At 45.4% G+C, this 12172-nt stretch overlaps 1 protein-coding gene across 4 annotated transcripts in view; it reads right to left on the bottom strand.

The window, feature by feature from the left end:
* The window catches only part of LOC147635878 (putative trehalose-phosphate phosphatase I), a 77479-nt gene extending 65938 nt beyond the window's left edge, over positions 1 to 11541 (bottom strand). For 2 of the 4 annotated variants that reach the window (XR_015266447.1, XM_086801271.1), the window contains exons 1-2: positions 11041 to 11541; positions 1768 to 2210 (exon numbers count right to left, since the gene is read on the bottom strand). Coding sequence is in view for 1 of the 4 variants with exons in the window: in XM_086801271.1 (XP_086657397.1) it covers positions 1768 to 2073 (306 nt within the window). In the remaining 3 variants the exon portion in view is untranslated. Of the gene's footprint in view, positions 1 to 1763; positions 2211 to 11040 lie in introns of all 4 variants that reach the window. The other 2 variants (XR_015266448.1, XM_086801272.1) reach the window with 1 other exon arrangement.
* Positions 11542 to 12172: the final 631 nt, after the last annotated feature.

Raw genomic sequence — 12172 nt, forward strand, 5'->3', positions numbered from 1 at the left:
AAGATGGCCCGGTGGAGTAGGCTCGTAGGTAGGACCTGCTCATGGAAGATGAGTAGGCTCGTAGGTAGGATCTCCTCATGGAAGGCGGATGGGAAGTTGGTTTATACCTTAATAGGGTCAGGTCGTATACTAAGGTTTATTGAAAAAAAATAGGGTGTAAATATGGGACCTCACATTCGTAAAAAATGAAAAAATCAGAGAAATAATATTTTATTTGGTTGGAAGTATTTTGGCATCTTTCTCGCCTATACGCCTCTGACACGATCTGGCCATCCACGAATTCTTTTTGTCCGCCGGCGTCATGGAAAAAAAAAAATTGCGAACAAGACTTTGAACCCTAAACCTTTCAATAAGCTTAGATTGAACGTTAAAAGTCCAATCTAAGCGATGGCTGAAGAGACGAGTGGACTATATTACGCTCAAGCAGAAGGCCCCTAAACACAGCCCAGGTGTTCTACCTCGCTTTCTGCGCACACTTGCAGTGATATCGCAAATCCCCGAGGCCAATGCAGGAGATGCACCCAACACAGATGTACATGTGACTGCACAAAATGTTGTAGGGGGTACTCTTAGAGATCAAAGTAGATTTGCGAACGTGTAACAAAGGAAAATCTCTTAGGCGTGGTCAGAGACCCACATGAGGATTTCCAACCCAGACTAATACGCCCCAAATATATATATATATATATATGTGATTTTTAGCGAAGGTGATTGTAATTGATGCTTGACATGGCAGATTGGCTAGTTGATTAGTAGGATGTTTTTTCACTGATTCTCTTTTCTCGATTATGGATTTAGCTCAATGTCGATTATGGATTTAGCTCAAGACCGGCATGGTCTTTCAATTATGTAACCAATCTCATAGGTCATTTTGTCCATTGTAGATGTTAATGTCACACCCCGTTTTAAAAATTCTCTCTTACACATACCCACACGCACACGCACACACCCATCCACCCACATATATATACACACAATCACAAAATTGCAAATGAAATAGCTGACATTTAGGATTATACTATGAAATTTATTGAGTACATTGAGAAGTACAACTACAAAATAACACTCTACTCCAAAATGGTATATTTTATGAGTAGATTTATAGTCTATTGAGTGCCTCCAACTATACTTCATAACTTTTATTGAGGACAGTTTTCTCAAATAGAATGGAAAAATCTTGCATTTCAGGCTCGAGAGAGAAATAGTTTATCAAATTTACATCAGACAGTCGGGGGTCAGACCTACAAGCTAAAAAAGAGTATCACGTGCAAAGAAACAAGAAAGTCAAGATTCGATCTTTGTAGTGACAAGCTGTTTCACCTTGATAAACAGATTCATATCTACACTGAAGGAGTGGACAAGTGATACAAGTACTGATACTCAGTGACAAGTGGCAAGACTCAGGGCAAGTGAAGTTCATTCCTCAAGCCGAGAGGAGGTACAGGGTTGCAAAAAAATAACAAAGTTCTGAAGGCATCCCTGCTGCCAAGTGGCATAGATGGGAAAAGCAAACTTTATTCCTGTAGTGGATAAGAAAAGCATGAGGAGACTAAAGACGCTTAACTACTTTCACAACCATTACCATGGTAAATGCACTAGTGAATCCACTCCATGTTGACTGCATGAAGCATGTCATGACTCTTCACCATATTTATTACATGAAGCAGATACACACAAAATTAAAAACATTACAAATTAAAAAATGATAGAGCTGCATAATCCATAGTCTTTGAACAGGGCAGCAACCTGGGACAGAGTATTACTTACAACCCATTCCTCGTATTGAGCTTTGGCAACCTCTTCATAGGAAAACTGGTCCTTGTCCTCTTCCAATCTGCACGAATACCGAGGTGAAGAAGCTCGCATAGCTTCCAGCCACCCATCTACTTGTCCATGGACATCCTCTATCCTCCGCAAAGGTGTTGCTATTGAAGCCAAGGGAGTGCACAGAGGGGGAAACAAGGAATTCTTTTTTGAAGTACCAGGTGTCATAGAAAATGATGAGCTGATTCTTGATTTTGAAAGCTGAAAGTTAGGATGCATTGTTGCCTGTTCAGATCTTGCAGCCGTCATAAAACCTAACGTTTGGTAAAATGAGCTTTGTGAGCAGCTAGTTTTATCAGGACTGTCCTATGTGAGTTCACTTTCCTAATCACTTTCCCCACCACATTTTGCAGCCCTGAGCAGAAAACTAGTGTGCCTGGTTTTCACTGCAGCATGAACATCGGAAACAAAATATTCATCAGACTAACCTGGTAGCATCATTGAGCAAGAGAGAAAGAGAGAGGAAAGAAAAGAAAGAAAGAAAGATTCCTTAACGTCTACTTAAAACCCGAAGGGTCTATGAGACCAACAAGTGTTACAAAAGTTCCATGTCACAGAGAGAGAGAGAGAGAGAGAGAGAGAGAGAGAGAGAGAGAGAGGAGCTCCAGGCATGACAAATCATGGTAATTCAACTTGAGCTAATTTGCTCCTGAAAATCACTTAAAGTGAAACTATTAATGTGAAAGAACACAAATGCCATATTTCACCCCCAAAAAAAAAGCAACATTATTCACATAAATTGCACAGGAACAATGTTCCTCTTTTCCAGGTACTTGTCACAGGTACTTGTCAAAACAAGGGCATTTCATAAATTGACAACCGTACCTTTAATGGAGACCATTGGCAACTAAATATTTATAAGTATAAATGTGCTTGGATGAAGAGTGGGTACCTTCAATGCACTAGCGCAACTAGTTTCTAAGCCAGAAGCCCATTCACATGGGTAAAGTGGTCTGAGCAATCCTATACTCTGCCTGTGACACACCTCACCTTAGGGCACACATGGCTGTCCTATAGAAGTTGGGCAGCAGAAACACAAGCATGTCGGGCAGCAGACAGAGATAGCAGTTAGGCTGCATGTACATGGTCACGGGCTTGTCCTCTTCTGGGCGACAAACCCTAAACAGGACCCCCCTCCCCTATATAAGCATGCACATATAATTAGTCTTCATCATCAGCATGTTTCAAGCGTTGAAGTCCCCAGAGCATTTCTCTGGTGCATAGGCTGGCCATAGCAGAGCATTGGGCAGAGTAATGTGGTCAACATTTTCAGTCATCTTTTGTACTTGGAAAATTCAGTCATCTTTTGTACTTGGAAAATTCAGCTGTAACATTTGTCTTGAAGATAATACAATTGTAAGACCCCTCCCGAAGAATCACCTGATACATAGGCTAAACACATAAGGTTAGAACAATATAGCAGGGTGCAAGCAAACTCACCTCCCAACCGTAAATTCCATCCGGAATAATCTCCCCCCAAGCCAAGGGCTAAGGTTCCACTCTCCCCACACACCAAAAGCCAGTCAGCCCTGGCATCCCGTACCACCAGAGCTTGTCTTAAGGGACCCTTGGCAAGCCTGCCTGTGTACCACCATGTCCATGGGGGGAGTAAGACTACTATGATGTAGGCACATACCAACTGTCAATTATAACACTATGACTTCAATAACCCATAGGTCACATATAGTGACTACAACTGCTATAAATAACCATCCAGTCATAAATAGCCAATAATACTGACTCCAAACATCGATAGCCAATACTGATGGATTAAAAATAATAATGAACCCTCTTCACCTATAACCTGCCTACAGCCTTCCCCCTAATCTCGGGGGTCCCCAACCCTGCCCAAATTAGGACCTAATCTCAACAATTAGCTTAGCTACATAACAAATCTACAGTTATTTTAGGACTAATGTGTGTCTTGTGTGTTTAAAAATGTGTTTACTCTCCTCTCTCTACTCCATAAACCTTGGCACATAGGCACAAGAGCTCTACAGTGGGTATCACACAGCTTAACCTTTCTATAGCTAGATTGGCACGCAGGTAGCTCTGTAGTGTAAACTAGGTATATCAGGGCAGTGGAATATGTGGACGCTCTACAATTGGGCTGCACCACTGCCAGTTTAGCTTTAGAACTTGGGGAAAGTCTAGGAAACTTGCAAATTTTTTCTTTTCTAGCACTTTTGTGCATTGACTGATTGGACAAGGTAAAGACCCTAGCTTCGAAGAGAGCACGAGATCAGGTTTGAGGGAAAAGTCTCTATTTGAGTTCTTCTCTCACTAGTTACTAGCTACCTGCCATGGATTCACAAATCACAGGTTTGCTTCTCAACGTGAAGGCAACCAAGGAGGCATAGGCTGCTTGCATGGAAACGTAGGCAGCTTGTTTGGAGGACGCTTCAATAGGATGAACCAGACACCTTGGGCAACTAATGTTTGGCGTCTACTGAGGCTCACACTTCTGACCAACGGCTAGACGATTCTGATGACAAAGTGGCGCAATACCCGAGTAGGGTTCTTTACTCCCTTGGAGACAAGTATGGATGAATTGGATGAGTGTTGCTACCGACAAACAGCAGTCGTTCTAAGCCTACCCTTGGTCGACAGGAGAGAAGAATCCTTTCGTGTCACTAATGGTCTCCTTTATAGACTACCTCTTGGTTCATCGGCTCAACATAGGGGCACTATTGGTTTGCCTGGTTCTTCCTCCATGCCTCGTGATTCTCCGGATAGTTTCACCCGCTCAACGTAGGGGCGCTATCAGTTTGCCTCCTGATTCTCAGGATAGGTTCATCGGCTCAACATGGGGCACTATTGGTTTGCCTGGTTCTTCCTCCATGCCTCGTGATTCTACGGATAGTTTCACCCGCTCAACGTAGGGGCGCTATCAGTTTGCCTCCTGATTCTCCAGATAGTTTCACCGGCTCAACATAAGGACACTATTGGTTTGCCTTGTTCTTCCTCCATGCCCATAGGGGCACTATCAGTTTGCCCGGTTCTTCCTCCACACCTTTCGTGTCGATAACGGTCTCCTTTCTAGACTACCTCTTCACCGGATTCTCCAGATAGTTTCACCGGCTCAACGTAGGGGCACTATCTGTTTGCCTGGTTTTTCCTCCATGCCTCGTGAGAACAAACTCAGTTGTTGAGGCTTTTGAAGCCTCCCAAAGTTCAACCGTAAGATAGACACTGTTGCCACCAACTAGACCCACAAGATGGCTCTACCATGTTGGCGGAAACAGGTGGTTCAAATGTTATTCAGCTGCTTTTGGTGCGTACAATGTTGACACGTGCCGTCCTCTTGTGGTGAAAAGACCACCTCAGGCACCACTCCATAAATTGCCGCAGGACACCCTTGAAGGAGTATGTTACCGTGGATTATCATTGTGATATGAAGAGTGAATGGGAGCCCTTTACTCAGAAATCGTCAGATGAGTAATAATATTATCTGACCGCATTTCGAGCAATTGCAATGGTACTTGGCCTGTCGAACCCTTAGTTTTTGTAGCAATAGGAACATACACCTAAGCATTAACGTTCTCTCTGTGTGGCCCCCAAACGCACGCAAAATTGAGAGTTTTTTCTTGAAGCAGATTGATCAGCAGCAACTCGACTTTCTCCTAAATTGGTTTCAAGCGAGGGGTAGCGGAAAACTCCTTTTCTATAAATGTTTCATAAATGGAAAAAAATTTGGGAATCCATATGAAAAACATATTTATGAAGTAATATTCAATCGATTCCATTCATGATTAGTATTTGTGAGTGACAAATCATAACAGAGTGAATGAGAACTTGCAAATACTCAATTTGTTATCAACTCTTGAAAAGAAGAAGAAGAGGAGGGGGGGCGGGGCGGGGCGGGGGGGGGGGGGGGGTGGTGGGGTTTGCGGGGGGTTGATAGATTGGGATGGACAGAAATCAGGGTATACACTTTTATGTGTGATGAGCAAAAGAATTACATTGCTAGAAAAACTAAGGGTTCGACAGGCCAAGTACCTTTGCACTTGCTTGTAATCCCTTTGGTATTCAGAGGCAGTGGTTGAGGGGTCCCTATTGAGGCAATACAATATCGGTGACAGCGTGCATGGCACAGTGAACGTGAAGCAGCAGCCCATTGTCTCAATACTAAAAGTGCAAGCTAGTAGTCATGCATTATAATTGGTACCCCCAATTCTCTAGCAAAAATGGCTCTTTTCAACGTTTCTTCACATACCTGCAGTAGCATTGATGTAATGTCACTTAATTTCACTTGTTTGGGCCTGGGCTTTGAAGATAGCTTCTGCTACAAATAAGAAGCGATATCCAACACATGAAGGGTTGGGAATGTACGTTCTCATCATCCATGGTAAATCAAGTCCACCATGGAGACCTTCATAAATAGCTCTCCCATAATTCTTAGCACATAATCCCAATTTTGGCTTGCTTCTAGATCCTAAGAAGGGACGGCCATGTTTGTTCCCTATCTCCAACCACGTCTGGACTAGCAAACCATAATGCAGCTTGTAGTCACATGAAAGAGCATGGCCTATTTCCTTCAAGAGGTAAAATATATCTTCTGTTCAGCTGTTCCACTTCCAGTCACCAGAAGAAAAGCTCCAGACGCTCGACTATGAACTAGCAATACCTTTCTTTGCAACTAGAGCTGGTGGCCATTTGATTCAATGCCTCAACTGCTGCCAGCATGAGCACTAAAATAGAGACTGTCCTAGAATGAACAGGTGCAATCATTGGCAACAGGGCCCTGGCCCACCTACAATCCATGCCACTCATTTTTAGCCCAAACCTGTGCAGTGAGCTGCTCAACTTATGATGCGGATGCCTTCCAATGGATTCTTCCAGGCACTTCAGCTCGCTACCTTGGATGCCAGGTGGGCATCACATTATCCCTGAGCAGCAGATTTCCCCCCTCCTCTTGAGCATCCGGAGGAAGCTCCTTCACTAGAGCTCTGCTTGCCGGCCGGGTTGATGTGGCCAGCCAGGTTCTGCTGGCTACTATGTGGTATAATGTTTCGTATTGGGCATTCTCCTGCTCAAGCATTGGCCAGGTTCAATGGCTCATCCAGAATATCTTGTGGTCCAGTCGCAACAGGCGTGCTGTTAGGGCCAAGGTGGCTTGGCATGTGATTGTCCAACCCTTCCACAAAGGAGGGCTAGACATCGTTGATCCTGTTTCACAGAGCAGAGCCCTTTGAGCAAGTTGATTGTCCGCAGTCTCAGTTTGGAGGAGAACCGTGAAAGGGTTTTCTTCTAGGCTCGCACACCCTCCCGTGGAAGCCCATGGCCCCCCAGAGTTAGGTGGATCTTCTTGACAGCTTGTTTCCACAAGTTTAGCACCTCTTTCAAGGATAAGTTTGCGGGCAACCTCTTTCATACTTGGGAGCCCTTCGTCTGTCCCTTTTGCGATGAGGAGTGCCTTCGGCAGCCCCCCTTACATGGAACAAACTCATTCAACACCCCTCATCACACCCTCTTGAAACTTTGCCCCACCTCCAGTGGGATCGCATTAGCTTTGGCCCACCAGCGATTCCCAGCTCCATTCCACGCCCTTCCTCCCCTGGTCTACTAGGTGCTTGCCTCAAAGGAAGGACTCTGCGATCCCCACAAGTGGCACTCCGCCATGGATCCACCTCCCAATTTACTTGGTTTGCTTCCTTCTCGCAAGATGATGTGCCCTCTTACAATCTTTGGCTTACAAGAAGACACCCCCTCCCCTTGCCTTTGTGTGTGTGGAAGGGGATCATGGACAACTTCTTCCGGGAGGAGACCTCACAGAGGAGGATTACCCCATACTTCCTCAGCAGGAGAGGATAGTGGGCTTCCACACGACCACTAGCGGTGGCACAGAGACCCTTCAACCGTGAAGGTGGTAGCTGATCATCCCGCCTGGCAACTTTGGCTTTGGGAGCACCGCCTGTTGACCCACCTCCAGTGGGACCCGGGAGAGTCCTCAGAAGATTACTCTCTTCCTTGGATATTGCCACACCGCAGCCTCGAGGTTGGTACCTGGCTCGCCATGGCAGCCGATGCAGCACCCCTGAGGAGACTCAGGGGTTTTGCCTTCCCCATGTCCCAAAGGTTTGGCAGGTTTGGGGGAGGATTACTCGCATCCAAGCCAAGCACCCTCAAATTCATCACATGGGGCGCAGTCGCTTGGACTACTAAGGAGGGTGCAACCCTTCTTTACGAGGACAGCAGCTTTCCGTTGCTCACCTACTTTCGGACTTTGGCCATCCCAGCCTCAGCGGTCCCAGCGGTTACGCAGTGGACGTCAGGGACTGGAGTTTATCAGAGAGGTGGATCATCAGCAGTATCACCGCTTGGCATATCTGGTGGGCGAAATCATCAGCAGTATCACCTAGCATATCTGGTGGGCGAGATCATCAGCAGTATCACCGTTTGGCATATCTGGTGGGCGAGATGCAGAGAGGATGCCAAATCATAGTAGTGACTGGCACAACAGGAATGGATACAACTACCTTGCTAACCCTTGCTACTCTAGTAGCTGGGATAGATTCCACTCTTATCATCCTTCAATTGCAAACTAACCAGTCAAGGGAAGGATGCTTTCCTCCTCAGGTAGGCTTCGTGAGGAACTTTTCTATCAAAGAGTTCACTTGAGTGAGCATAATGCTCTACAAAGTGTGTGGCACACATTGCCACTATCTGATGTTCTCAGATCTACAAATTTCTCCAGTCATTTATTATTTGTCACCCAGATTTAAGCACTTCGAATCAGCAGGTGGTTTCTTTTTTCCTATCCAAAAAATGTGTCTTCTATTAAGTATAACATGACATACAAAAATCAACAGTCAGCCAAGGAACAAGGATGCCTCCTTAAAAATCAGTAACTCCTGGCAGAGCTGGCCAAAATGTGGCAGCCCAGTGGTACACACTTTTTTTTTTGTAAAAAGCGATAAGTGGTAGGCGTACACACACATAGGAGAGAGAGAGAGGGGGGGCGGGGGGGGGGGGGGGGGTGTTGCTGTTACCCCAACTTTCATAAAAGATAGCCATACCTCTGCTATCCTGGCTAGGGTGTGGAATGTACCAGACCAGATGCAGGAAAGTGAGTGTACATCAAAGTGTGAATGCCCTCAAAAGCATCTAACACTCCAAATATGCCAAACAGTCAAGCTCTCAATAATCCCCCAAGCTAAGCCTACTGCCAAATGAGGTGCTCTTACAGGAGAGCCCGGGATCTCAGCCAAGGTCAAGGTACGGACCATTCCACAGATAGCATACAGGGCAGATAGCATTCCTAAAACATCTGAGGTCCCAGATAAGTGTGAGGCAAGCAAGTAAACCCCAGCTAATAAAGTATGGTCCTCTCCTGCCATACTCTTCAGGAAAAATTACATTGAATGGTCTTTGATGGTGTAATACATCTGGGACAATTAGAGGCTGCACCTGTAATTGATCTCCATTGATTCAAAGTAAGACCACAAAGGGCTATAAGCCAAAAAATGAGTGTTACCAGCCATCTTTTGCCAGAATTTCACAGCCTATTCCGAAAAAAAACCTGCCTGGTGACATAATTCTTCTCCCAGTAGATCTTCTTGTAGGGACCGAAGTGGAAGAACAAAACTGTACCAGCTGACCACTCTCGTGGTCACAAAAAGGAGTGGCGTGAAAAAGGCTTTTGATTATCAACCCAACCCCTCACCTAGATAGGGTGTCCACCAAACATCCAAGTCTCCAAGATAAGACTCCATACCATGATTGGAGGGGAAGTCTACAAGCCAATGTTTGCCTCCTTGTCCCACTACTCTCATAGGAAGGAGCTCTGCCCCTACCTGTGGTTCTTGCAAGTTCATCTTTTTCACCTTGCAGCCTCTCTCCATGGAGTGAGGAGAAGTATCCCCCATCTTCATTCCATGAAATTCCAATGGCTTGAAGGGGTACACCGATATCCCCAGCAAGGCACAGGCATCTTCTAAAGATCAAAGGCATTTGCTATAAAACAGGTGCCAAGGTAGATAGATGCGTGGGAGCTACACCGATATCCCCAGCAAGGCACAGGCATCTTCTCCTGTTCCTCTAAAGATCAAAGGCATTTGCTATAAAACAGGTGCCAAGGTAGATAGATGCGTGGGAGCTACAACGTAAAGTTCTTTTATAACGAGATTTCCCTCTACAAAGAGGACATTTAAGACTGGGAAGAGGAAATATTGTCACATTTTCCACAAAAAATACATAGAAAATTCACTTCAAGGTTACTACATCAAGATTGCCATTTACATGGCCTCTGTAGAGACATCCTAAAGCTTCAAATTGCAGTTGAAATGGAGATTCTGTATCAAACACAGTCCTAGTGTGAATCCATACTCGGCATCAGTTGAAGGCTAGATAGAGTTACTGCCCAAAAAATTTGACATCGAACAAACCGTAAGTTTCTTAGGCTGTACTAATTACAGCTACATTGAATTAATCTACAGTTGTCATCCACTGTGTAATAGAGCTTTTAATGAATCCGAGGCTGCTATTCCTGAATCAACAATCTTGTCCTTTACACTAAACCATTGCATACTCTAGCATTGCAATGTCACTCTTTTGAACAAAGCTAGGATTAAAGACATAAACGAGTTCCTGGTTATGGCAATGAATAACGGACCATGCAAATTGTCAGTATTAGAAGGCATTCCAAGTCATGGGGAGCCTTGCTCCAAGTGAAGTTAGCTAAGATTTGGCAGAAATCATCTTACCAGGCTCGCAATGGCTGGTCCTGATAGGCAAACATCTTGAATGAGTGAGCTAATACTCATTATTAAGAAGCAAAAGTTCTGTCAAATTCCATGCAAGTCTATTTCAAATTGCTAAAGAGCACAAAAAGCCTCCATGAACTGCTTCAATGAGGCTGGCTCACTGGACAACATGCACAATTAAATATAACTTTCACCAGAAGCATTTGGAGGTAGAGCAGGGTGCTAGGACCGCTAGCAATGCAGAGACGCTTGATGACACCGTGGACGACATCCAGAACTGTCAAGCCAACACGGATTGCAAGTTTGGAGAAGCATATATACAAGGCAACGTAGATCTAGCGAGAAAGGGGAGCTAGACATTCCAGGTATTTGATGGGTCGCAAGAAAGTTGAGGTTGTCGTTTCGGTCTCATCGCATTGCTCCACAAAACACAGTATTGCCTACGCCTTTAAACGGAACAAGAACAGACGCAATCAGCCAATTTGCTTGAAAACGGGAAGACTATGCATACCTGCAAAAACCAGATCAGGTTGAAAACTGCGACCCGTTCTTGGAAAGCGCGGGTGAAGGACAACCTGTAATGACGCTGCTAAAAGATGCAAGCGAGGGACCGGGTTACAAGAACGTCTTCACGCTGTGAATGGTGGTCACGGGAAGAGCAAAAGCATCGACTTCACAGACTGCTTGTGTATGTTTGTTGACGCGCGCGCTCACCAACCATGCTTACCTTCAATGCCCAACTGCATGACGACACGTAACTCCAGCGCTGCATGAAAAGCCATGGTTGCAACTGAATGAAAAACTAGATTGCCCCGCGGCCTTGAACTCCGCCGCCGGCGTCTGCTACCTACAAATAGAAGGTCGGGGGCTGCAGATATATATTTGGCCACCCAAAACACGATGGAGTCAGGGGGGAGGGGGAAATATCTTGGAGAGCGCCAGCCAGCGCAACGCCTACTGCCTACGCCTACTAACTACTTAGAGAGCGTGCGCGTAGGCAAACTACAGCCATAATCTTCTTCCCTCCCGCCCTGCCAGTCATACCATACCGTGGGCCCCGCCACCTTGATTTTCTTGGCTAGCGGGTGGGCCTCGTAGGAGTAGTGGCCTCGCCTCTTGTCTTTGGGGAGAGCGAATGTTCCCAGTTTCGCTTTTCCAACTGAAAGTGCCGCGTGTTGTTGGGTCCCGACCTACAACCCAAAACGTCCACACAAATCTCGTCGGTGGGTGTGGTGTTTAAACTTTAACCCCCCTCCCCCACACACTCTCTCTCTCTCTCTCTCTCTGGATAATATCTAATGCCATCCTTCCTCTTCTCCTAAGGTGTGCACTCTCTGTTACAGCCCCTTAACTCGAGAACCCCTACCCCTACTGCTCCTTGTTGAATTATAGCAGGAGCCTCTATCCAACAACAAATGCAACCATCCAAGCCATTTTCCTTCCCATCTGAGGCCACTATATGGTTTCACGAGTGGACTAATGTTGTGATTGAAGACACGAGGGCATCATCCTCCCATTCCCAGTTGTTGTTGCAATAATATATCTAGCATGACCTAGTCGTTTACTATTGCAATGATATATCTAGCATGACCTAGTCGTTTGCTATTTAACTATTCTAAACATCTACACACAACCTTCAACAA

The sequence above is a fragment of the Cibotium barometz genome, chromosome 8, assembly GCF_041138505.1.
Source record: "Cibotium barometz isolate CiBa-2024 chromosome 8, ASM4113850v1, whole genome shotgun sequence".
NCBI lineage: Eukaryota > Viridiplantae > Streptophyta > Polypodiopsida > Cyatheales > Cibotiaceae > Cibotium > Cibotium barometz.